The sequence below is a fragment of the Amphiura filiformis genome, chromosome 5 (genome assembly GCF_039555335.1).
Source record: "Amphiura filiformis chromosome 5, Afil_fr2py, whole genome shotgun sequence".
Taxonomy (NCBI): Eukaryota; Metazoa; Echinodermata; class Ophiuroidea; order Amphilepidida; family Amphiuridae; genus Amphiura; species Amphiura filiformis.
Genome location: NC_092632.1, coordinates 74,412,128 through 74,440,042, shown reverse-complemented (window position 1 = coordinate 74,440,042; position 27,915 = coordinate 74,412,128). Strand labels below are relative to the sequence as shown.

General features: G+C 38.0%; 1 protein-coding gene across 1 annotated transcript; it reads left to right on the top strand.

The window, feature by feature from the left end:
* On the top strand, positions 1-27,816 carry LOC140153695 (amino acid transporter heavy chain SLC3A1-like). The gene is made up of 11 exons (XM_072176518.1): positions 1-318; positions 7,820-8,050; positions 8,890-9,069; positions 13,287-13,402; positions 16,600-16,719; positions 17,333-17,461; positions 21,709-21,839; positions 22,468-22,681; positions 24,649-24,831; positions 25,692-25,832; positions 27,048-27,816. The coding sequence occupies exons 1-11, from the start codon at positions 174-176 to the stop codon at positions 27,462-27,464; spliced, it is 2,007 nt and encodes a 668-aa protein (XP_072032619.1). The 5' UTR covers positions 1-173; the 3' UTR covers positions 27,465-27,816.
* The last annotated feature ends 99 nt before the right edge of the window (positions 27,817-27,915 follow it).

Genomic DNA, 27,915 nt, shown 5'->3' with positions numbered 1-27,915 from the left:
TGACTCGCAAATGCTGTAAGGCAATTTTGGGGAACCACTGCGCCTCACATTTTAAGCATGTTAAGTGAAATATCGTGCAATCTTCGAACAGTGTTTTAATGTAATAACTTAAGATTCTCTAAAAACAGACAACTAATAGGTTTAACAAGCGAAGTGTGTATTTCTCGGACAAAATGGAGAATAAAGCTTTCGATGACATCGAACTGCAAGCGGGAAAAGGAGGAGCAAGCAAGGAAAAGTCGACTGCAACTGCGGTTGCTATCAAGGGTGCAGAGGAGCAAGGTGTGGAACATCACATCAATGACGGACCCTATGCGGGTGAGATATAATTAAGTAATGAATACATAATATTATAAACGACATACGAACGAATATGTATTTTGAAAATTTGTTAACACGTCAGATATTAAATATTTTCTATCAATTTTCAATCAATGTAGCAAAGTATCATGTAAAAGTGTTTTGTGCCCATTACACTAAATATTAGGCAAGCAAGCGAGAAACTTATACCCCGTGCAACATTATCATTACAGATCAAATTAATACTTTCACAAATTATGGTATTCTTATAAAGTGAAAAGTGATAGATGATAATAAGTGATGGGATGCGTAAGCACTATTATCATTGATTATATAATGCTATTTAAATTTTAATGATGATTTAGATTGACTTAATTAATGACTCTATCGAAAATTATGTAATGTGTCAAGTCAGTTACTTCCTTTGTATTTAAGGATAGCTATAGACTATAGGTAATTTAATAATGCATGTCAACCATAACAACTTAACAGAGCAGCTAAGCCACATGCATGTAATGCAATTTTATATTCCGACAGCACAGCGGTTTCCCTTTTAGACCTTCATTAAATTTGTCTGCCGTGATTTGCCTTCATTATGGTTCACTTCGTGCTGTTAAGCAACGGGATATTTAAATTATTGTTAAAGTAAACCATGAAACGGAAAAATACTGCTTATTTTATATGATTATAGAATTCCCATGTTTTTATAAAGTATCAACAATGGCTTTTACTCCGGGTTTTAGCAATATCACGTCTATAGACACTGACAGACGATAGAATACCCGGGATAGAATATACTTAAAATCTCGCCTTACTATAAACTATTTTAAGTCGGCAAATTAAAGTCGAAATAATAAACGGAGCGGATAAAAATTTATGTAATAGAAATGAAAACTGCTTTCCAAAATGCTGATGCGCCATGCGGATTTGTCTAAGTGATTTTACATGTTCTGCAAAAACGTGTTTCAATATATCTCTGAAAACCTCCAGGATCTGTGCTCAAACTCACATAGTGCATCAGTTTGCCTGCTTGCGTAACAAAATGAGTTTTATCTAATACTATACTTTGTTGGAATACTCTCAATTGTGATGCTATTGTGCATTTGAATCACGAGTATAATTGTTCGAGTAGGTTGCTTTTTCTGAAAGTTGAAAGTATTTAACGCTATTTTTCAGAAAGTGCAAGTATTTAAAGTGATTTTTTTTAATTTGCTGCATTTGCAATAAAAATGCTTTTAATCAATCTAAATATTAATCCTAAAACTCTTTCTATATGAATATAGAAAGAGTTGTTTAGGATAAATATTTAGATTAATTAAATGCATGTTTGGTATCATTCGTGTTCTTTATCGTCAGCCTGCTACGCTAATTGCCTAGTCGTTTTTTGTAATTTTGAGAATAAAGTACAAAACGTGGTTCAAGCATGCATTTAAACATATTTATTCACCAATATTTGCACAATAACAAATGATAATGATGAAAGGGAATAATCCGAAATAATTAGAGTGATTACGTAACTGATGCATGCTTGAACCACATTTTCTTCTTTGTTCTCAAAATTACAAAAAAAAATAATTCGGCAATTAGCGTAGCATGCTGATATTACAAGATAACAAGAATATGCAAGTTCACGACTGTTAACAAAACACTCTATTGCACTCGTTCTATATTTGGTAGCACTTCAAACATTGAAGCGACATAGGTACGTGCAATACAGGCTTTGCAGCTAAAGAATTATTCCTCTCGCGAAATGTCTACCTACACTCTTATTTCGCCAATTAAAAAAGTCTTAAACAATCTTAATCAATCTTAAACTCGTGTTAGTTACGTGGTCCTCTCGTCGAAATATTGGTTAAGGGCCCTTAATTTTCTTGTTGTTTAAGGCTCAAATCAATAGTTGGTTAAAACTTTTAACCAATAAATGCGTATAGCACTTTAACCAGCTTCAAGTTTAAGTGCTTAACCAACTAAGTTGTTTAAGGTCTTTTAATCAATATTTGCTTAATAACTCTAAACAGATAATGATTTATATGTTCTATTTTATCTAAGGATTGTTTAAGAAATACAACTGCTTAATCAATGGTTGTATTGGATTTAATTATGATTGGGACTTTCTTTCTTTTTTTAAAAATTTTATACTGAAACATAATTCATGATAGATTTGAAGTCATCAGATCTTGGTCAACTGTGAGATTCGTTCGAAAATACAATTTCATGCATAAAGTATTTTGGGTTTTTTATCAGTTCAACCCGCTATGTATCCGGGCAATGTATCCGAGTAAAAAATTAAAATCTAGTAAGCCTTTCTCTCTCGCATGCATTACGATACAATGCTAAAATACAATACATCAACGCTAATAAATTCACACACTCGATACGGTATCCAGCATACCGAACTTCAATGCATCTCGTCTACATTGTAAGCTATTGTGCGTGTAACATGCCCAAAACTGAACATCGCGGTACACACATTGGTGATATACATGTACCGTGCACGTAGAACAAACAATACAGTACAGTATCGCTAGAATGTCAATCCCAATGACGTTGTTAAATCTAGCAAATGAACGCATCAATATCCACCCTTTATGTCTCAACAATGTCGATGCATAACTTATCAAACGAATCTCGAGTTTGGTGCAACCTGATTGACTCAAACCTACCTATTTGAACGAAGTTTCAGGAGACCATAAGCAGCACGACCAGCATTCACTCGTGGCCGCCATTTGCTTTTGTCATTTTAAACAATAATTGGTTAAAATTCCGTGGCGCGAGATGTATCGTTAAACAGGTAAAGTACAATTCCACTAAACATTACACAGTTTAACGCCTTTTAACGTAACAAAAATAACCACCTTTATACGCTCGAGTTTAACAGTCTTTTAACATACGTTAAACTTTGCAGATTAAGCGCAAAATCACGCCAATTGTTAAACAATCTTAAACTTTTCTTCTTATACTTGGCGACTGTTAACTGCCGGAACAAGAGTGTAGTCCTTTGCTTAGCAGAGTGTCTCTATTGATTAGTTTCGAGCATTTAGATTTGAAAAGTAGCCTGGAATAAAGACAAATGTCCCATGGCGGTGTTCTCATATGCAAGGTGCATGCGGCTGCTTCCTCTTATACTATCATTAGCCTTTCATGTGCTTCAATTTCTTCAGATGTTCTTGTTCATGGCATTACGCAATTTTGCTCCGTTGCAACAATTATGTTTTTTTAATTAAGAGTAAAGTAATCAACCACTTCAAAATCTTCTTGTATAACACACTTTGTTAAACGTATTATATATCAAATTGTATTCATTATTAAAGAGTTACTAGTCAAATTCTTAAAGCAGCGCAACTTGTTGATGTCGCTCAAACCTGATGAAATCCTAATCGATGCGCTCTTCTCTCCTCTTTCTTGCCACGGGCCAAATGGGGCCAATTTTCCTGAATGTCAGGAACATCTACCTGGAACAAATTGGACTGATAAGTGAGCCATGTACATCCAAAACCAGCCATATATTGGACTGGTTCAATAATGGTTTTCCAGTACATGTACTATTTATTTGAAGACATCTTACAGATATGGGAAATTTTTGAAGCTTCTTTCATTTCAGATGTCATGTGTGTGCGAAATACCTAAACTACATTTATGCATACTTACATAATCTTGAAAATGTGAAAAATGGCAGCCGGCAATGCAGAAAATAATGATACATACACGTTGATAATGCTATAAAATTAATCATAGAAGGTTAGAAAAATGTGAAACCTCGATAATTGTTATAATTTTATTTTTATTCACTTGCATATTTAAATGTTAATTAGCTTTCTAATTAGCTTATAAGTTATGCAAAAATCCATAGGAGGTGTATTTACACGATTCATTAAACGAATAATACTCAAGTTTCAGAGCAAAAGTCTGTACACAGTAAACTATTAAATAAAGCTATAAAAGTTTGACAGAAATAAATTACATTTGCCGATTTGAAACGGATGAATATAATATTTCGGCTTCTGTAAACAGGTAAAAAATGTTTTCTCAATCCACTTGCTTCCACTAAATCTTTTCACGCATACTTCATGACAAGTGATTCGTCTAGTTGAACTCCAATATTGAAAGCAGTAAGAGTGAAAATCAAACATTAATGTACACGCGCTCGTATTTCCTTTACCATTTGCCTGCGCATAGGCGGTACCTGTTTTCAACGAAATGCATCGATATACGGTTAAGCATATATTGGAATAGTTTAAGTGCTTGTTTATTTTCGTGAAAAATATGAAAATATTGCATTATAATACACAAAAGAAAACATATTTACTCAGTAATGAAGCGATGCGTCAAGTATGTTAATGAAAACTGAAAAAAATTTTGTATATATTTGTTGTAGCCCGTAGCCGTCTGCGCAGCGCTAAATCACCTCGTACCTACCTTCTCCAAGGAAGCAGGATGTCGGGGCTTATTATTTCGGTGTCCATGCATTTCTGAGTTACGGTATACAAACTCAGGCACGTATTTATAATGTACAAATACAAAGGGGTGCAAACAGGTTGTAAAGAATAACACTCGACGTTGCGTGCTAATCTACTATCTTCAAATGAATAGCAATATAATTTAAATGCACCATCTATCAGACTTTGCCAAAATATTGCTATAAGTTAACATGTTTTTTTAATCAATTAGTTTTTATTGTTTTGGTTTTAATGTTTGAAACGTGATGCAGGCATGTCGCCAGAAATGATATGCGAATGAATTATATTCACCGTCTTTGAATGAGTAACCCGTGTTCATGGTGTTGCCTCCAGATAGCATTTCTATAGATGAGGTGACATGTGTTTACATTTGATACGCCCTCTGTTGGTCTGTGATCAAAACTGTCAGGCAAAAACACTATAGTTTACATGGAAGAAGTTGATTTTTATTCATTAACTTTGGTTTCAAAGCAAATAATACAAAAATGGTATCAATCTTGTTTATAAATGCATCAAGCTATATACATAATATCACACAAAACTTCAAAGGTTTTTAAAAGTTGAGTTTTATAGACACTTCTGTGTTATTTTGCCTGCTTTGAAACAACAGAGGGCCGTCTGAATGTAAACATGTGACATCATAGGTCACCTCATCTATAATGCCCAATATTGGCTTGTCATATCAGTAAATCCATAGATGAACTCCTGGATGGGGCAGCTTTAATTAGCATGAGGCCGCATTGATATGTAAATAGCGTATTGTTATTTAAATTTGCGCCCAGACGTATTGAGGGCGACAGTCATGTTATCCAGACGGAGAATGGCTGCATATGCCGGGCATGTCAATTTGCTGAGTGAAGGCTGATAATCACCTTTCTGTATAGGTAATAAGCTAGTATATTTCGTGTACCAGTTGGTTATAACAAAAATTAGTATCATATTAAATATATTAAATGTATAAACTTTGAAATTTACATGAATTTGAAGAGCAGAGCTTCGAAATGTAGCTAAGTCAGGTGATGTGAAATTCTGCTGCGTGACCCCCTCTGCGTGGTAGAATTATATTCATAAAACATTGAATTTAACAGATATCATGGGTAGCCAACCATGATTTATCAGCATTTAAAATATATGTTAATTAACAAAGATAAATAATAAAGAGTACAAATGGCAATTAACTAGTAAACAAGCCTGAAATCTTAAAATGTTGCCACGTGATTTCCCGAACACATGATAGTGTTAACATGTGACCACTATTCAGATTTACCGTAAATATTTGGAGTATGCTTGCACATCATGCACATACAATGTGCATTTCTTTACTTCCGTATAAAATCAATAATTCATGCTGGGAGCCAAGTAACATTGTCTGCTCAGAGCAGATTGGTATTTTATTTTACTTGAGAGCATAATAGAAATACATAAAGACGAATAAGGCGCCATGATGGAAGGTCAGGTCGGGTATCAAAGGTTATTGTAACTTAAATACTACTTGTATTTCCCACCTTGCCTCAGTCACATATTTCCTTCATATTATTGACAGCAAGTCCTAATTTTGACTTTGCTATTGCAAAATGTCATTTCATATCAAATTAGTAGACTTTCTTTGAAAAAACATATCACTGGTGCCTGATGGGAATACCCGTCCGCCATTTCATTAAACTGGATCGTTTTCGCCTGTTTTGTGCCCAGATGTATTGGGGCGCGCTATACTCTCATTGAACAGGCAAAGTTCGCAAAACTAACAACGTTGTTATTTGCCAAACTCAATTAACATGATCCAAGGGGTCGAACATGAATTATTCATAACGAGCTATAACGGATCGATAACTGGCCTCACTTTCTAGCTAGTAAACCAGCTGAATTTTTCATAGATTTTGCGTTGCTAATAGAACAACCGTGAATTTAGTGTCACCCCCTTGGTAAATCTTCGAGTGTTTTGATTTACTAGTGTGGTAGATGTGCTTGTCTTTGGTTACGGCTGTGTAATAATTATGAGCCCTGGTGGGAGTTAAAAATTGGGAGAGGGAAAGAATTGTTAGTCGAGCCATAAGGAGGGTGGGAGCAAGCAGTTTTCGGCAAGCTGGGGGGGGCAAGCGATGTTGAGCACACAATCATGGGCGCCTTTTAAATAAAACGCTCTAAAAAGGGTTAGAAAAACAGTACAGAAACGCTTAAATATGCAAATATTTCTCTCCCTGCGCTCCCAACATATATCTGGTATATCTGGACCATTTCAGGTTGCGAATTGGAGTCCCAAAAATTTGGCATATGCAAATGGGGGGGGGGGGCATGCATAGCCTCTTGTCGCCCGACGAGGGTGGGGTGTATGTGTTTGAGTGGGGGTTTCTGTATGTGTGTACGTATATGGCTGTATGTGCGCTATAGACAGAGATGATAAAAACATTTAAATGGTTTTAAAAGATGAAAAAGATATAGAGTCCTATTTATATAAATTAAAAATCAATACCCGCAGTATAACAGTTTTATGTGATAAAATATACTGATTACAGGGAAGAATGTGTTTCAGAGTTCAATGTAAAGGACAGATGTGCTACCTATTTGTAATTGTTTCTTACTTGAACGATATAATATTAATGGGACACTAGAAGATACAATTAAAAAGAATGGTAAAAGAACATTGGGCTATTCCATTTAAAATCCACACTACCCCTGTGGAAGATTTTGGAAAAATCTGCCACTTGGGGAGTATGAATTTCAAATGGAATGAGCACATTATGCAGCTCCATTTGAATTTCATACACCCTCTGAGAAAGATTCAACCTGAATCTTACACTGAGGGAGTGTGAGATACAAATGGAGCTGCTAATGTGTTCACTCAGTTTGAAAATCATACTCCCCCTGTGGCAGATATTTCCAAAATCTTCCACAGGGGTAGTGTGGATTTTAAATGGAATAGCCCAATGGCAGCAGTTGACTATGGGTCTGTATTTTGTGATCTAAAATAATATTAAGGTAATACACTACTGGATAATGCTTCTCATTGTGGATATGGTCAAGTATAATGGTAAATTGTTATACGTGTACTTTCTTTTCTATAGGCATGGGCAAAGATGCTCTTCTGAAATATTCAGCTACAATGAAATGGCGCATCGCCAGATGGATCTGCATCGTGATTCTCGCTCTCGGTTGGTTTGGTATGTTAGCAATGGCCATAACTATTATCGTGACCACGCCCAAATGTTTACCATGGTGGCAACTTGTGACATTCTACGAAATCTACCCAAGGTCATTCTATGACTCAGATGGTGATGGCATTGGTGACCTCAAAGGTAATATAAACTTGACATACGGAACGGTCTGGAACACGCACCACACACCCAGAACAAAAACAAACCTACCCACACTCCAACCAAGTTCCCACCCCGGGGGGGGGGGCACTTCGATTTGAAATGGATATAGGTGTAGGGCTGGCACTTTCGCACCCAGGGGCATTCGGTGAGAGCAAAATGTAAAAAATATGGGGTCATTGGGTGACAGCATGATTTTTGGCATTCAGTGAGAGCAAAATGTAAAAAATATGGGGTCATTGGGTGAGAACATGACCTTTTTTAAACGGAATCTTTGGGTGAGAGCCGAAACAGCGCGACAGAAACCTCGAAAATCGAATTTCTCATTCTAAATGGCTTCAAATTTCTTTGTTTTTTCAAAATAAGTGACAAAATCAGTGATAAATGAAAGTTGCTGTTAAAAGTGAACAAGTAAGGGTCTTTGGGTGACAGATCAAATGAAAAATAGGGGTCTTTGGGTGACAGAGCATGTGTTCGTAAAAAAATATGGGGTCTTTGGGTGACAGCGACGCTGAAAAAGGGGGTCTTAACAGCCCTACATACGCGTCACCTCCAAAGTTGGAGTGCCCCCCGGGGTTCCCACATACCAAAGATCGTCAAAAATACAACACAACACCCCCATACACACACACCCGACACTCCAACCAACCTCCCACATACCATCAATCGTTATAAACACCCCCAACACCCCCCTCCACACACACACCCCACCCACACCCCACACACATACCCCTCGCATCCCAAAGGCACTTATTAACATCTTCTTTCATTAACATGTTAACATTTTATCTGATTTACTCAATTTGTTGTGTTACATTCAGGCATTACAGCTAAAGTCGACTACCTGTCTCGCATTGGTGTTGGTGCCATACTTCTGACTTCCATCTTCGGTTCCAGTAACAAAGATTTTGGCAATGATGTGACAGATTTTACGGCGATAGATGAAGCACTGGGGACAATGCAAGATTTTGAAGAAATGGTGGACGTATTACATGAAGAAGGTATGATGAAATGACACAAATGATTTGTACATAATGGTACATATTCTGTTCAAACAATTTTCTTTTGATTTAGTTATCTTTGGTAAAATTAACGTATTAACGTACGTAAAAAGATACGGTCCACGTGCTGCGTATGGAACATCGCAATCTCCTCTATAATATATCCAGTTGAAAAACGGGTAGAGCAATGCACCTGTTAGGGGGCAGTCACTATTTACGCCAGAGGGGGATGGAGGATTGAAGGGGGAACACGAAAAAATTCTATTATGATTGGGGGAACACGAATTATATTTATTCCATTTGGGGGAAACATGAATTTTTCCCCAGTAGGCCCCTATATTTAAAAAAAAAAAAACCCACTGTAAAACAGGAAACGCAGAGTGACAGAGCGGTAGTACATGTTGATATTAAAGCATATGTGCATATTCACTACTTTATTTAATCTTTTGACAGCCTTGGTGGCATGACATGTTTTCTTGGATTACATGTAACATAAAATACAATGTACAAACAAGGCTGATTCACTACTGATTTTTACAGTGAAAGTCAAAATTGTTCCCAGGTTTGTGAAAGTGCAGGCTACAGGGCCTCGTTCTTTTAATGTGTAAAATGTGCAAATACTTGCAATGTACGTGCATGTTAGGTGCTACGCAATTATCACCATGGCCCCGCAGCCAGCACTTTCACCACAAGCTTCGAAACAAATTTGAAAGTATTTTCATTTTTGCTTTTGCTACAAATACAGATGTTGTTATTACTATTCTACACCTACAAACAGCACAGTACACTCTTTCAAAACCATTAAAGTACAAAATACAAAATGTATGTGCAAATCTGAAAGCAGACGGAGAAAAAAGTCTTACAGCCTGACTAACCCAGGAAAATATTAATCATATACAAAAGTATCAATGTACTAACCCACAATTCTAAACTGTTTTCTTGAATGAAAAATGTGTATTATTGATATGATCCAAAAGTAAATTGAATTTTTAACCAGTAGCCTATATGAAGACAAATATAATTATTACTATTCAAATTTTAATCTTGACAAAAGGACAGATCCCACTACTTTTCTTGGCTTGTAAATTACTTTTTGCTGGGGCATGGGGTACGTCAAACCTAAATTTTGTGAAAAATACAAAATGCTGTCAAGTTTTACCTTTCAAAGTTATGTACTCAAATCATACATTTTGGAAAGGGCAAGAGTGTTAGACTCAATTTCCGTCATCAAATTTCACACAAACCAATGATTTTTCCAATTAGGCCAAATTAAAAAAATGTTTGTCTCAAAGCCCGCGCGCATTTAGCAAATGGACACGCATTCGATATCCCACAAATCCAAGTTTTCTTTTTATTTTCTTAATTTTATTTTACAAACATCCCGAAAATACTGAAAATTTACCCAAACGTTTTGCCTTTTGACATTAATTGAAAAAACATTTGAAAAAAATCTTTTTAAAAAAAATATAAAAAATAGCAAAACAATAAAGTTTTTGAAAAATAGGTGGGCTTTGAGATCAAAGCCAACGTGTATGCTTTTCAATGAATCTATATTTGCACCACAAGCCTCAATGAAACCTAGCCATCCTGGATATCACTATTACCAGAAAATCACTAACTTTATTTCCATGCATTACAAAACTGGTGAACTGTTCACGGAATATCTGAAAGGCAGCTGTGAGGAAGAGCATGGCCAAATGTGTGATTATTGTCATGTACACAAGTTTATCTATAGGCCCTGTTGCATCACGTATTCCTCAACCTATGCCAGACAGAGAAAATCCAGGGCACTACATGGATGTCTTTAATACCCCTTCTATGGATGGCGACAGTGCACGCCAAGTTGATGATTACCTTCCTCGGGCACAAATCAAGATCAGATTCAGAGAAGGGGTCCTATCAGCTTCAAATGGAGAGGCCATAAAGGCATTTGCATCAGAATTTGCAGTCAATGATGAATTAGTCCAAAAATATGTGAAGCACCTTCACCATTTGCAATGCAAGGAAGAGATGCGTCAAAGGCACCGGGACATGGCACGGAATGAAAGGGAGCGGCTGGAGTATGATGACTACGATTGGCATGAACTGGTGGGCAATGATTCCCTTTCCACACTTTTAGTTAGTGAACTTACTAAATATCTCAAGAAACACAATCTTCAAACCACCGGTAATAAGCGGGCAAAAATACAACTGATTAAAAGGCACATCCAGAATCAGGAAGATGCGCCCAGAAGTGACTCTGAGAATGCTGAAGAGGAGAGTAAAGACAGTGACCATGAAGAAGTTGAAAGTGAAAGTATTGAGGAGGAGAGTGAAGACAGTGACCATGAAGAAGTTGAAAGTGAAAGTATTGAGGAGGAGAGTGATCAAGTATATGGTGTTGTAGGATCAGACACAAGTGATAGTGAGCATGAGGAAAACTTTGAAGATCATGTTGTAGTCACAAGAAGTGGAAGGAAAGCAGGGTCATGGAGAAGTGTTTTTTCATTTTAAAGTGGTATGTTCCTTGCACAGCGTTACCAACAGGCAAATAATGATTCAACACGTACAAGGTTTCCATATTTGATAGTCATTTTGTATGATGATGGTCTACAGAAAAGATGAAAATATCCTGATACTATTGATATAGATGAACTTCAGTGTCACATTCTTGCCCCAAAAGAGAAAATACAAAGCAACTTTAGAGGTAACATTGTACAAAATGTGGCCGGGGCCATGAAGGTTTATCAATAGAGTAGACTGAAAATACACAGGTCAAAATTGGCCTGCCCTTTTTAATTTCACCAAGTTCTTCTGCTGTAAATAATAGTATTCAGAATTTTCTCTTCAATAAACAGTGTTGGAAATAACCAGTAAAGCGTAGCAACAAGCTGCACCCTGGGTGCACACAGCCAGAATCTTCAAAATCAACTGGCAACACAGGTATAAAGTCACCTTGAGTCCTACTTGTAGCACCCTCGAGTCGCTTGGTGCACATATTAAACCTGTGTTGCCAGTCACAAGAATCTGCCTGTGAATATAGTACTGTGATATTTAATACATGTACAGGCTAGAGTTCTGTGCACCTGTACTATACTTTTACCAGTAACTTAATTTTATTTTTCTGTTTATATTCCATTTGTGATTTTAAAAGGCCAAGAAAAGAAAACATTTCTTGTACAAACTTATTAAAAAACAAGGGGTACAGTATACAGAACTCTTTCCATGATTATGAATACTCATATATTTCATTATTTTAAAAGAGAGACAATAAAAGTACAAAGTAAAAATACATGAAGACCGTAGTATTGTTTTGATTAGAGAGGGGGAACCTGAATTTTTTACCTGATCGATGGGGGAACCTGAATTTTTTCTGAAGCCAACAGGGGAACATGAAAAATTTGAGGGAAAAGTTGGAAAATCCTCCATCCCCCCCCCCCTGGCGTAAATAGTGACCGCCCCCTTAGATGTGTCTGTGACTTCTTTAGCCTTGTTGAAGTCAGAGACACGTCTGACGATAGTTTGAGGCGTGTGGTGTGGTGTTTCCTAAGCATTCCGTGCTACATATTATAGAGGAGATTGCGATGTTCCATACGCAGCACGTGGACCGTACCTTTTTACGTACGTTAATACGGTGTTAAATATTGCTAGCCTCGGTTCCAAACAGGATTGTGCTCATTCGTCACGAAGGAGAACAAAGACTATAATATCTGATCTAGATCGATAAAGGGCATAGTGATTGAATAAATAATGGTTTCCGTAGGCTACCGAGCCTCTGCCTAATTCAAACAGCACGCTTTTGATTTCGACTAAAACCCAAGGTCAACATGCTGATTAAACTTAATTGTATTTTTGTGCTCCCAAATATTATAGTTTTTGTGCATTTTCAACGATATATCGACGTTGATTTCGCACGTGGAAAATCTTCAAAACTGGCGAAATATATACGTGACCTCGCTTCGATACAGGAGAGTGGTTTGCATCTATTGCATTAATTTTGCCTGACGTCAGAAACACATTTAACGAAAGCTCGACGTGTCTCTGACTTTATCAGGGCAAAAGAAGTCAGGGACACATGATAACCGACTCGTAGAATCCGGGATAGAATTACTATAACTTACCTAGTATTATGAACTCCTGTCGAGAAAGCATATCTACACAAACTATAATAAGCATTGTTTTATGAAACAAACTTTAATTTGAAATACAAAATAACGATTCTTTTTTCTCCTGAACAGAGATCAAGGTTGTCCTTGATTTTATCCCAAATCATTCGAGCGATCAGCACCCTTGGTTCTTGAATAAAAAGAAATCCAAGGATTACTACATCTGGAGGGAGAAGAAGAACAATTGGGTATGTATGTAAATGTATCTAACACCTGGTTAACAAAGTTCTTTGTATCTGATCCAGAATGTTACTTACTTGTGTACGTTTCAACAACATCTGTTGTCTTTATCAACACTTGATGGGTAGTGACTGCTATTGACAACCGACGCTAGAAGTACAGCCTATCTCAAAAAATATTGTGCAAGTGAAAAGCGCCCTCTATAGCATTTGGAAAATACCGTTGTGACATGATGCTTATATCAACGTCAAGGGCGTAGTCTTAGCTCTCAAATGCCGTTTGTTCTGTTCAAATTACCTGTTTTAATCTCGAGATCCCGGCTCGAGATATGTTTAGTTAACAACGAAAGGGTAAAATCACAATTGTGCCACTTTTACTAGAGAAGATCAAGAGGACTGTACTTGTAAGTCAATGATAGCATCAAGTTTGTCAAGAGTTCCTTCTTGAAATCAAAAGAACGCATCAATTATACAACAATAAATATAGTTTTTACTGTTTTTACAGTTTTGTATTATATGATTCTCTTTTTCCACTTAAAACAGGTTTAAAATAGAAATAGATATTTCACATTCTGCTGTAAAAGTAAATACATGTTCATATCAATGATTTTATCATGGTTAATACTGTTTTCTTCACTCAAGAAGACATGTTAAAAGACAAACAAATATTGCAAACTTATAGGTTAATGAACGCGTAGGCCTATTATTTGTTGGGAGAGAAATTAGACCAAATAATGCATGCGCGCTGAGGTTGATGCGTCTCATGCACGAGTCCTGAAGGGGGAGTGCATTAGACACATCAACATCAGCTATCATCATTGATCTAGGACCTACTTGTGTAGCCCTCTTCCCTAGTAAAAGTGGCACAATTGTGATTTTACCCTATCATGGTTAACTAAACATATCTCAGAAGGCAAAAATGGATATAATAGAAGGCAAAAATGGATCGCGAAGTTTTAAAAAACTATCGGCCCATATCATATCTGCTTCTCAGATCCAAGACTATCTTTCTCCAAACAATCTTTATGCGCATGTCCAGTCTGCTTACCTCAGCTGCCATAGCACGGAATCAGCGCTATTGCGGGTTCAAAATGACCTTCTTTCCGCTGTGGATAGAAGGAGGCAGTTCTCGTGTTGTTAGATCTCTCCAGCGCCTTCGACACGATTGACCATCGCATTTTCTTGAATCGCCTTAACTCTCGCTATGGAATTAAAGATAAAGCACTTGACTGGTTTACTTCGTACATGGACAATCGCAGCCAGCAAATTGTCATTGGTGACAGTGTCTCCGTATCACATCCGTTGGAATTTGGCGTCCCCAAGGCTCAGTGGTGGGACCGCTATCTTTCATTATGTACACGGCACCCATTGAGGACATCATCTCTGCTCACGGAATACACTCAATGATATACGCCGACGACACTTAACTATTCTTGTCTCTCAAGCCATCTGATAGATCACATGCCCCGCCGCTTCTAGAGGGGTGTATCTGTGATGTTAAGCAATGGGCTGTCGCTAATAAACTGATGATGAACGATAGCAAAACCGAAGACATTCATATCAGGTCGCGTTTTGCTAAGATTCCTACAATGCCTCCTCTAGCTGTTGGTGCTACGTCGGTCGAGATTTCTGACATTGCCCGCAACCTCGGTGTTGCTATGGACGGTCACCTGTCTATGTGCACCCACGTGAACAACATCTGTAGATCTGCTACCATCGCCATCAGGAAGATTGGTCAGATCCGTCCAAGCCTTGACCAACATACCACCGAGCGCCTCGTTCACGCGTTTATTACGTCTCGTCTGGACAGTTGCAATTCGTTGCTCTACGGCCTTCCTGACTCGCAAATAATGAAATTGCAGGGGGTGCAAAACACAGCTGCCAGACTCGTTGCCAAGGTCAGAAAATATGATAGTGTATCACTTGTTCTTGACGATTTGCACTGGCTGACAGTTAAGAAGCGCGTCATCTTCAAGATACTGCTGTTGACATTTAAAGTGCTGAACGGTCTGGCACCTGCTTATCTCACTGAGCTTCTGACAACTTACTCTCCTGGTCACCGTGGACTCAGATCAAGTACGCAGAATCTTCTGCAACCACCAACTAAGAACTGGTCTACGGTATCATATGGCTCAAGAGCATTCTGCCACGCTGCTCCTTCACTGTGGAACAATCTTCCCGACCATATCAAGAAATCTAACTCTGTTGACTCATTCAAACGTGACCTCAAAACTCATCTCTTCAAACTCAATATTCACGGCTGGAAAATCTAATCATCTTTTGTTCGTGTGTTTCTGACTTTCTCGTTTGGGACTTATGATGTTTTGCTTGAATGTTGTTTTATAATATGCTGTAGTTTAAGATAGTTGGTATTTATTACTGTCTACAGATCTCCATGAACCTGCCTTTTTGGTTTTGGGCTCTCGTTTATGTGTTCTTTGGAGGTTTGTAGACTTTTGTAGTGCCTATTTTGAGCAATTTTGTTATTGATTTTGATGCCTATGCTTAATTATGTTGGTGCTATTTTGTTGTAGTTTAAGATATTTTGTTGTCGTCTACAGATCTCCATCAACCAGCTCTCCGTTTGCTCGTTCTGTTTCTGCTGTTGCTTGGAGATCTGTAGATGTTTTACATTTTGTTGTTGTTTTGTAAAGCGCTTTGAGGTTTTCGGACTGAAAGCGCTATATAAGTGGGTTTTTATTATTATTATTATTATCTCGAGATCAATACAAGCAAATTGAACAGAACAAACGGCATCTGAGAGCTAAGACTGCGCCCTTGACGTTGATGTAAGCATCATGTCACATCGGTATTTTCTAATTGCCATAGAGGGCGCTTTTCACTTGCACAATTTTTTTGAGACAGGCTGTAGTTCCAGCGTTGATCTTGGTTTTCCTCCAAGGGATTTTTTAGATCACTGTGTCTGAAACTCATCAAATATGTGAGATAGTTGGGACTATCCTTCGTCTCTTCGTCGGTTGCCAATAGCAGTATCTACCCATCAAGTGTTGATAAAGACAACAGGTGTTGTTTAAACGTGCACAAGCAAGATAACATTCTGGATCAGAACTTTAAATAATACAGAGGTACTTCACAATATATGCTTTTAAAGTTTTTCAACAAATCAAATTTTTCAAACCTGTGTATCAAATATTCTACATGTGTTTTGATCCAGTTTGGGCTTCATTCATTTATTTATTTTTCAGGTTAGTTTGTATGGCGGTTCAGCTTGGGAGAACGGCACCCACGGATATTATCTGCACCAGTATTCCAAGTATCAGCCTGATCTTAACTTTGCCTGGCCTGCTGTACAAGAGGAGTTACAGGTATTACGTCCGACTAATACTAGAAACCTTAACGATAGAATAGAAATAATAATAACAGCAAGAAATAATTATTGGTATCTTTGAAACTAGTACTATAGCCTGTCCTAGCTCAAGTTGAGAGTAACGCCGTGTTGGATTTTGAAGTGGCAGATTCGGCGGTTGAAACAGTGGGCCAGTGCCCCCACCTTTTCGACCGGGTCCTGGCCACTCACTTTAATCAAACCCATAATGTGATATGTGTTGGTGAACATAAATAATCAAATCTCCATTTTCTAGACCCTGAAAAAAGTGTAAACATTATTCACCAAATGGCTCTAATTGGACCTTCATTTTGCAAAATTTTGCAACCCCCCATTTTTTTTTGCTAATCCCCCTTTTTGCTAACTGCTTGGGACACCCAACACTATATGTTTAAAGCAATTCCCGGGGGACCAAGAGAAATCTTTGTTCATCTTTACTCATTTTTTCGTTCCGTTTCTGCCTTCCTATAGCAAAAAAAAACATTGTCCGTGTTTAATATTATATAGATAGAAATATTTGACAATACTAAATCTTATGCGAGCATTATAAACATTGACCTAATTTGGTGGGTTTTTTTTTCATTTCCCCATAGAATGCGCTTGAGAAATGGTTTATTAAAGGTGTAGATGGCTTCAATCTGCAGAGCATGAAGTATCTGTACGAATCTGAAAACTTTACTGATGAGCCTAAAAATCCTGATTTCACCGGGGGAGGTAAACCGGTAAGATTTGATTTTTTTCTACGATGTTTTATGTGCAAATATGTTGGTTGGTTTTTAGATGGTTCTCACCGGGATTCACTTCAAACCAGGATTTACGGCTGTAAAATAGCTATCTTGGCGCCATCCCGTCAGCATTCTCTAAATAGATAACTGCTCTAATGCCTAGATTAGCCTTGACATTAAAAAAATTGATAGAAGATATATTCGATACTTAAATGTACAACTATTTTTCAATGCAGAACTTCACAACATTTTCATGTAGTTGACACCTCATATTCGTATTATTTTTTAGTCTCATCAATCCTTGTATAATCGAGGGTTGGGAACCAGAAAGTCTTAACTCACAAACTGGCATTTAGAGAAAAACAAGTTTTAATATTTTTAGCGAACTAAGCCTGTTTACAACTCACAATTGAAGTAACTGATTTAACTCAAAATATGTAAAAAATTATTTGAGTTTGTAAAAATTTATTTGAGTTTGTAAAAATTATTTGAGTTTGTAAAAAATTATTTGAGTTTGTAAAAAATTGTTTGAGTTTGTAAAAAATTATTTGAGTTTGTAAAAAATTATTTTAAGTTTGCATGTCCCTCATGGTACACCGTACAATTATGATTAAGAATAGTGGAATCTAAGATTATTTATTCACGGTATACAAATAGCCGGCAGGCAGCATAGGCTGAATAGCGCCGGCTTTACAAAATACAATTTACGCATCAAAAATATACATTATATATACACTCAACAATTTACTTAAAAACAAAACAAAAACAGAGATACAGGCTGAGGAGTAAAATACCAGCAGAAGCATAGGATTACATTACTTTTTCAAATTGAGTTTACTGATGATGAACGGAATGGTGGAATTCTGAAACCTGTTTGTTTTACAGAAGGGTTCAGGAAAAATTCTGCCGTGCCGGAGATTGTACTTCATAGATATCTGCTCAGGGAGTAGGTGACGGTGTCTTTCAGAGTTGAGGACCTGCTGGCCAAACTTCACGACCAGATCTTCCCTACGGTTGGCAAGACTGATGATGTTAAGCTCACGAAGAAGAGCAGACTCGTAGTCCTGATAGTCATTGCCAAGGATGATTTTGCAAGTACGTTTTTGAATCCTTTCGATCTGGTGGCTTTGGTTTTTAGTAAGCGCTGGATGCCAAACTGCACAAGCATATTCCAAAATGGGTTGGATATAGGTCTGAAAAATGGCCAGCATATCCTCAACTGGAGCAGAATGTTTACGAAGAGCATAGAGCATGAATAAACGTCTACTTGCACGAGATATCATGTTTTTAACTTGTATGTCCCAACCCAGATTATTTTGAATTTCCAGACCAAGTAACTTCATGTGATCGACAGTCTGAAGGACCTCACCACCTAGAGAAAGTTGTGGGAGTTGGACAGGATTTTTCAAAAAATTTACATGCAAAACATGACATTTGGCTGGCTTCGGCAGCATATCGTTGACCTTGCACCAATCATCTAAAGCATCTAGATGATGTTGAAGCTGTTGCTGCTTTGATTTTGTTTTGGCTTGAGTGTTAGTGATCTCTGCCAAGGTGAGATCATCAACAAATTTCCATCGATCGGAAGTAGTTTCGGCAGCGTCATTAACCATCACCGTAAATATACTGGGCCCTAACTTTGTTCCCTGGGGAACGCCACAGGTGATGGTTTTAAGGCTAGAAAGCTGACCTTTGTATTGAACGCGCTGTGTACGGTTTGCCAAAAAACTACTGATCGCAGGGATTATTGAGGGTCTCACTCCAGAAGAGATAATTTTATTTACAGCAACACTATGGTTTATTCGGTCGAATGCTTTTGTAAAATCTATCGCCACTAAAGTAGCATAAGTGGATGGTTTTTCAATACCAGAGATAACCTTGTGCAACATGTCAACAAGATAATGAGTTGTACTTGTACCCTTCACATTGCCATACTGCTTATTGTCAAGAACCGGAGTAAAATCATCCCTTAACCACTCGGCCAAAAATGACTCAAACACCCTCCCTAAGATTTTAGTCAAGGCAATTGGGCGCAATTCATTTGCCGTCAACGGTTTCTTGACTTTAGGCACTGAAATAATTGTAGCAGTTTTCCAAACAGATGGAAATGCACCTTCCTGGAGACCAGCATTGAATATTTTAGTTAGGGGGTCAGCCAACTCGTAAGAGAATTCCTTAATGGTCCTAATAGGAATATCTTCTGGATGGCCAGCCTTGGAAGCATTGAGTTTGCTTAACTGATTTTGAACCTCCCAAACATGGATTGTTGGAGGAGCAAGGGCTGGTAAGTAGGAAGGTAGAGATTCCAATCTGAGTGGTGGCAATTGGCAGCAAACATTAGAAAAGTGTTCATTCAGCATATTAGCTTGTTCACTAACAGTGTTACCCAAGAATGACAAGTCAAAATCACCAGATTTGTTGTTGTGACCAGTAATATTCCTGATATTCTTATGCCATTTCCCAGGCTGTGTCTTTTTCAAAACTTCAACATTTTTAGCATAGTAGTTCTTTTTTGCTTGTTTGATTTCATAAATAACTTTGTTTCTTAGAGGTTTATAAATCATCATGTTACCTGATTGGAAGGCATTATTTCGTTCCAAAATGAGTCTACGAATTGAACCATTTAACCAAGGTTTGTCATTAGATCTGTGCACCACAGATTTCTGGGGAAAGTGTTCTTTATACTTTTCTGAAAGTACATTCTCAAGTGATTGAGCCATAGTATCACATGACGAACCCTGTAAAACACTGTCCCATGATTCACTACAAATCCACTGGCCAAACGTACGCATACAAGAATCTTTTAAAGGCCTCGTGGTTACTTTTTTGGAAGTTGGCTTACAGATCTGGGTCTTAGGCTTCCACACGACAACGCAGTGCTTACTTTTACCAATGGGAGCATGTTTTTCAGGTTTCTCATAATGATCATGGACATCACTCATTATTTTGTCAAGACAGTTGTTTTCATGAGTCGGAAAAGTGACAACTTGGCGAAGTGAAGAGTGATTACATAAATCTTCATCTTTAAAGTCATTAAAGTCACCAAGGATAATAAAGCTAGCTTTATTGTCACCAACTCTGAGCTTGTCAACTGTTGACACAATGTGATCAAGAAGGGTGTCAGCTCTCAGGGTCTCTAGGTGGATGGTAAACAACACAGATGTATAAAGAAGATCCAGCAGCAGATGGGCAGGAAGTCTTGATCCATAGAACTTCAAGGTCTTCAGGAACCTTAACATCTGCCACCATAGATGACTTAATGTGTTCACGAACAAACAGAGTAACCCCGCCACCTTTCTGATGTTTTCTATCATTGCGATAACACTGGTACCCAGATATATTGCATATTCCACAATCATCAGGCAGTTCATCATTATACCATGTTTCACATACGGCAGCTATGTCTGTGTTAGTGTTTTTCATTAGCGTTTCGAACTCGTCCATCTTATTTTTTAGTGAGGTTGCATTAGTTAGTAAAATCGACGGCAGTTGTGATCCTTTTTTCAGGGTAGTTATATTGGTAATCGGCACTTGTGTCAAAACTCTGTATGGTCTGGACTCATTCGTACTGGGTCTATTCGGGCGTATATTTGTTACGACGGGGATACGTTTACGAACTCGAACACCACCCTTTCGTCCTCTCGGACGTTTTCGTATACCCAAGTCAGATATATTATGGAACACTTCGTCTGATATTGAATGTTTAGCTCTCATTGAAAGGAGTTCTTCTCTTGAGTATACCATAGTAGGCCTACTATTAGTATTGCGTTGATCTCGATTTTCAAGGCCAGTAGGCCTATTGATTGTTACGTAATCGTCATTCGCATGATGGTGTATAATACATGTCTGTGGTATAGTGGTGGAAGTACACACACACGACGAGCCATTACTAGCATTACTCACGTTAGAAAATTCCAAGTCAAATTTCCCGGCTTTCCCGGCTTTTCCCGGCTTTTCCCGGCTTTTTACGGTGGTCATTCTCTAGATATTCCTTTAAGTACTGAGTAACGTCTTTCTAACTCTGAGTTACTTTGAGGCTTTCAGTCTAACTGCAATGTGCAATATTGAGATTGAGGCTAAGTAGAATTGTGCTATATCTGCAACATAAAGTTTGATTGGGTTAAAGTTTTATGATTAAAAGAATCTGTGGGTGCTGGTGATTATTTTGGTACCAAAATCTCAAAATGGCCAAAAAGTGAGTTAAGGCTTTCTAGTTCTGAACCCTCGTATTGATTGATTTTCAGAAGCAATATGAGAGCCGAATACACCAATACACTGCTGAATACGGTGGTCATTCTCAAGGGTCAGTGCATGACCTGCTTCGCCGATGGCGTAAGGAAATATTTGACCAGTTTTCAACAGCTGGTACTTACAGGTAACATTGCATTTTAATATCAACTGACCTTTTCGGTAAATCCCATAAGCCTTTGCGAGTACATCTGAGAACTCGTCATTTGACGTCACGCTGATCTGTGCCGATGAGCACATCGTTTATCGAACATCGTTACTGCGCATTGCAAGTCGGCGTGACGTCAAATGACGAGTTCTCAGGTGTACTCGCTGTTTACCGAAAAGGAACAGCACCAAATATGAAGTAAGACTTTTGATCTTGTATCAGTTTGTCTGAATGCAGCGGTCAATATAGATTTGCATCTGCATACCATTTTCACCCTAATGTGGCAGTGACGTCAGTGCGCATTTCATTGGGCGTAGCCTCAAAGCGCTGGTGTTTACACGCACGCGCTTATTTATCTATTTATTTGAACTTTCTTACTCAGTGTAGCGCGCGGGGTGTAGCGCCTTCAATATCAAAACATTGATTTCCAAGGAGGCGCTGCATTTACAAAGATACATTTGAGTATATGAAGCAAAAACACCAAGTACATGCCCTATATTTAAAAGTGTCAATAATATAAGAATTGCATGAACCCATTCGATACCTAGGATCTGCGTCTCGATCTGATCACGTAACAATTACGTACATTGTAACTATCCAATTCCAGAGTAATGATGACCGATTCAGACTCGAATGCATCTGTCGTATCATCCTATTACGGGACAGTGACTCGCCCAGAAGCAGATATGCCACAGAATTTCAACCTACTCAATCTAGGTGATCCATTAGGGGAAGGAGCCACCACCAAAGGGTCCGATATCAGACGATGGATAGAAGAATGGAACGATAACATGCCGGATAAGAAATGGCCAAATTTCATGGTAACATTGATATTTGGTTTTAGCATGATGATGATTATGTTTCTTAGCATGTGTGCACATTATATTATGTGATTTTAAACAGAATGTTTAAAAAAATTCAATAGCTCGACGAGAAATTATCAAATTCGTGTTGATTGCCTTGTGTGCCTTGATGGTCAATTCAAATATAGGTTCCCATTGTCGGCAAAAAAAGGCACCAACATGGCTGGCTATTGGCTACCCGTATCTTCACATCCCTTACTATATTGCTTCGTGCCTCAGAATGCATTCATTCGTTGTTTAAATTTGAGTGCGAAAATAAGTTCTTGACGAGCACAATAAGTCAGTCAATAGCCATAATCAAAATGTGTACGCAAATAAATTCCTTATTCCGTTTAAGTCGACCGGTTCGCGGTTTACACCTATCGTCACCAAAATACACCCAATCTAATTAGCATACCGTAAAACCCCATCTACAAGCATATATAGTGTTCTTTATAAAAGCTTAATTAATTCGAAGCAAGCGTTAATGCTTGGATCCGTAATTTATTTCCTCAAACTCCATAATGGCGACTGGATTAATGTAGCTTTCATCAGAAGCACACTATATACTTGTAGACGGGGTTTTACGGTATCCCACAATAGTTTTTAAGATGTCTGCTGAACCACTGTAATTGTCGCAATTCCGGAATTGTGACAGCGCCATCAGTTTTTGACGCAGCCTGTCAAAAGATAGGACTTCTTATAATTCCGGAATTGCGGCAGTTCCTGGTATATGACACATACTGCAGTTACTGTCCGCTTTCCTATACACAATACACAGTGCTCTTACCATTGACGCGTGACCTCTACAAATAGCCTACGTTAAAAGTATGGGGATTTGCCTAGTTAACGTCGCTGTGTGAAAAATAACCGGCCAATATTAAAAGTACTCTTCTAAAGTTCTAGAAAATATAGTTTTGTAACAAGTCCTAAATTTTGAGCTAATTTAGATGTTTGGAAATATGCGTACTTTGGTGTTTTAGTGCATGTTACAGGTAATAGTACATGCCTAGTTAACGTCGCTGTGTGAAAAATAACCGGCCAATATTAAAAGTACTCTTCTAAAATTCTAGAAAATATAGTTTTGTAACATGTCCTACATTTTAGCTAATTTAGATGTTTGAAAATATGCGTACTTTGGTGTTTTATGAAGGATATGTAACACCAAAAAATATGAAGAAATTATTTCCAAACCGTGTTAAGTCTGCAAACCACCATGCTTCTCATTTTCAAGAACGCTGCTTAACAATAAGCACGCATTGTCTCATTTCGTAAACAAAGACCACACAGAATTGTTCTCTAGCGTTCACCCAACTGAAATTATAATCCCATCTCATTGCTCCATTGTACGTGTAAAGCAGAAACATATGCTGTGTGTATTTAACCAGAGAAGATATGATTTAATCAATTGAGCTGTTTTCAATGAGTGTTATCTTGGTTTAATAGCTTTTAATGGGGGTTAAGTCCTGCAAAGGTCGAGGTGAATTCTACTGTAGACATGACTGCAGCATGACAGCCTGACAAAAAGAGGAATTGTCGGAATCATGACAGTATGCCGCAATTCCGACAGTTTCTACTTTTGGTGAAATGCTACCTTACGCGTACGGAGGCAGAATTGTATTTAAATAAGAACGAGTGACATAGCATTCGATAGTGTGGACCCACCACTGCACACAGGCTAAAACAAAAGCAGTTTATAAAGATCCTTGAAACAAAATTCCTATGGAGTCCCAATACAGGAATTCTAATGAATAAAATGTACTACTATACGACGTACATACAAATAGTCCGCGCCACCGTCTTTCCTTTCCGTGTGAACAGGACAGGTGAATAATCAAAGGGTGGCGCACTTTTCCTTTACTACATATTACAATCATAAATTTCATAGACATAAGTGACTTGCCAATTTGATATTGAATTTGATTTCTTTCTTTTTATCTATATAGATTGGAAATCATGACATACGAAGAGTTGCTAGTCGCATGCCTCCTGGGTACGCCGCAGCAGCTAATATGTTGCTACTAACGTTACCAGGGACGCCTATATGTTACTATGGCGACGAAATTGGAATGACAGATGTAGAGATGACTCTTGAAACAACCAAGGATATCAAGGCGCTTAACGATCCCGTAATTATCCCTACTTTTTTTTGTACCATTGCTTGAATAAAAACATATCATGCTATGTTATCTGAAAGACAAAACTACACAAGGCTACCTTTAAATCAGAATTTTTTGAAATAATATTTACGTTTAAAAGTTTTACCCTAGTATTTCACTATCCACCTGTGTCTCGTGTCCAGAGGAGGCTTAAAGGCATTACTGTGATTGGGAAATTTGATCAATATAACCTAATTTGAAAGACAAAGTCCCCATTACCACACACACAAAATGGTAATTTTAAAATTGCAGCCAACGAGCTAATAGTCGAGACTTATCAAATTAAATTGGATTTTCGCATAGGAAACATTCATGATGTCCCACTGCATTAATTTTATTCATAAGTCTCAATGTATTGAATGTTAAATAAAAGGATGAAAACCCCAGATATTTGCACACAATCCCAATGCAAGGTATGGTCAACTGTGCCACATGTGTGCAAAATGCAGACACACCAAGGTCAGAAACCCCATTGGGTTATGGGAATGTCTTTAAACATCCTCTGTCTCGTGTCCAAGTTGAGAGCAACGCCATGTTGGATTTTAGCAGTGGCAGATTTGAATCGCGCTAACCTAATCCTACGTATATACACGCACATTGACAACGTAACCGCGTAAACGTACTGATTCGAATCTGTAACTACGAAATCCAACATGGCGTCACTTTCAACTTGAGTCGAGACACACTCTAGTAGTAGCAATTGGAATTAAGATGCTCGTATAATATAACAATTACCAAAGTATCCTGACTTTGAGAGCAAATTTATTACTATTCACTTGTTGTAGATGAACGTTTCATTTCCGATATTTTCCCAATATTGCATTTTGTAGTTGCGTTGGAGGCAAAAGACCCGTGATCCCGCACGATCTCCCATGCAATGGAGTGCTGATCCCAATGCTGGATTCTCAACGAATAAATCAGGAACGTGGTTACCTGTTAATACAAACTATATCAATGGAACCAATGTCGAGGTAAGGTAGTCAATAAAACCTAACTATAATGAAAGACAGAGATTAAAAGAAACTAAATCGCGTCTGACGACAGGGCAAATGCGCGCCGTGATTGGTTTTAGACACGAACTAGTCTTTTTTTTTTATCTCTGTGTCAGATGGCATAAGTCACGCGACACGTGACGTACGAGGTTGACGAAGATACAGGGCTGAGAGCCCCATTCAAAATATACGGTTAGCATTTACAAATGGAAAATTAACATACTTGCAGTGGGGTATTTTGTCGAACCACAACGGTTTTAGAATAACATAATTTTGCTTGGACACCACATAACAAATTTAGAATTGTTTGTGAAGATTTCATGATTATGTGTTAATCCAATGGCGACGTCAAAATGGCGATATCGCATCCACCATCATCTGCTCTCTGTGAGATTTCACCAAAACTGCGCCCTCAATTTTGGTCAAAGTCCAGTTTTTAACATAACGCAATGTTTGTCCATCATAATCAGCATTCAGCATCTGAAATAGTTAAGCTTAAATCAGCATCTTTCCTGTAAAATGTATGATTTTGTAATTAGTGTCTGGATCCAGGCATTAATCCCCCCCCCACACACACACACACCCCACACAGTTCTATAGGAGATAAGCTTAACACGGCGCTCACGATATGTTTCTCATTTTCAATATTCTAGATTTTGTCCACTATATTACTGCTTGGTAGGCTATCTAAGTATTCAATTTATCAAGTGATATTTTCTGATTTGATTTTCCCAAGAAATCTCTCAGAGCCCCTTTAAGTAAATATTTTGCAGCCCGGGGTTTGAAGTTCCTAAATAAGGTTCACTCAGCCATCAAATAGACATCTATTTTCGCCATATTTATTTCTACGTCAGTAAAATCCATGTAAAAGCATCCAGTATGTAGATGAAAATAAGATTTTTATTATGTCTCGCATTGTGCCCAAAACAGTTTTGACACACGAACAGAAAACCTACAAACACTCAGACCTCCCCCCCCAACAAACACATACCCACCCACACCCCACGCACGCATCACCTTAGCTGAATTCTCATTTCCTCCACTCCGCACAAAGTATCGACGTCCCAGTATATTGGAGATTATCAGTCTGCGCAACCTCGGACGAGCATCACCTCCCCATACACACATACACCCACATACACCCCTACCCTCATCATAAAGCATTACGATTTCCTCTGCTCTTATACCCCACAGGCAATGGAAGATGACAACAACGAAGGAACTCTTCTCCAACTCTTCAAAAGCTTAAATAAGCTTCGTAGAAATCGGAGAGGTTTTATGAACAATAACATGCATTTTGTGAAAGACACCGACGAGGTAGTTTCTTACATCCGAGAAACTAAGGATAAAACCAGCACGCGATATTTCGTAGCCATCAATTTTGGCGCCATTTCATCTGAAGAGGATTACTTCGACGTGGATCCCAGTCTTCCTATTCAGGGCACCATCATTATAGGTACCGATCCGGAAAGACGAAAATCACGAGGAGGTCGAGTGGAGATGAATAAGCTGCAATTAGATCCAGGAGAAGGATTGGTGATAGAATTAGACGACGTTGTAGAGGTAGCTAAAGGTTCAAATTTCGTGTATGAGTATTTTAAACCGGCGTAAGATATGAACATGAGATCAGTGACCTTGGCTCAAACATTCATAACACTCAAACCACAAGTATTGGTTGTTAGCAAAACCCGTATAAATGCTAAATTACGTTTCTCAGATACAAGCTTGATTCATCTCATTCCATCTTTATTATTGCTTGTGTTTTCTCTTTTTTCTGCTTTTGTCGCTTTCACACACCTAGCTCTTTGACGGCGTGTTTCACTCTTTCATTAATTCGTTATTATCTTAACTGGGGCAAGGGATGAAATCAAAACTCGACCTGCGTTTGACTGCGGTTTCCGGACGGTTGTCAGAGGTCATTGCTATACATGTATGATGAATATTCAAGAATGTATTAGTAACATGAGAGCATGGAAGAAAGAGATAAGAAGGAACCACAACGAACGCATTCACTTTGTCCACTCCCTTTACCGACATTTAATTGACATTGTTATTCATGAGG

Bases quoted from the DNA above. Each gene is read 5' to 3' on its own strand.
- LOC140153695 (XM_072176518.1), top strand. From the start codon at position 174: ATGGAGAATAAAGCTTTCGATGACATCGAACTGCAAGCGGGAAAAGGA. The intron at 17,462-21,708 runs GTAAGATTTGAT...ATTGATTTTCAG, and splicing joins TCACCGGGGGAGGTAAACCG to AAGCAATATGAGAGCCGAAT. The intron at 21,840-22,467 runs GTAACATTGCAT...ATCCAATTCCAG, and splicing joins TCAACAGCTGGTACTTACAG to AGTAATGATGACCGATTCAG.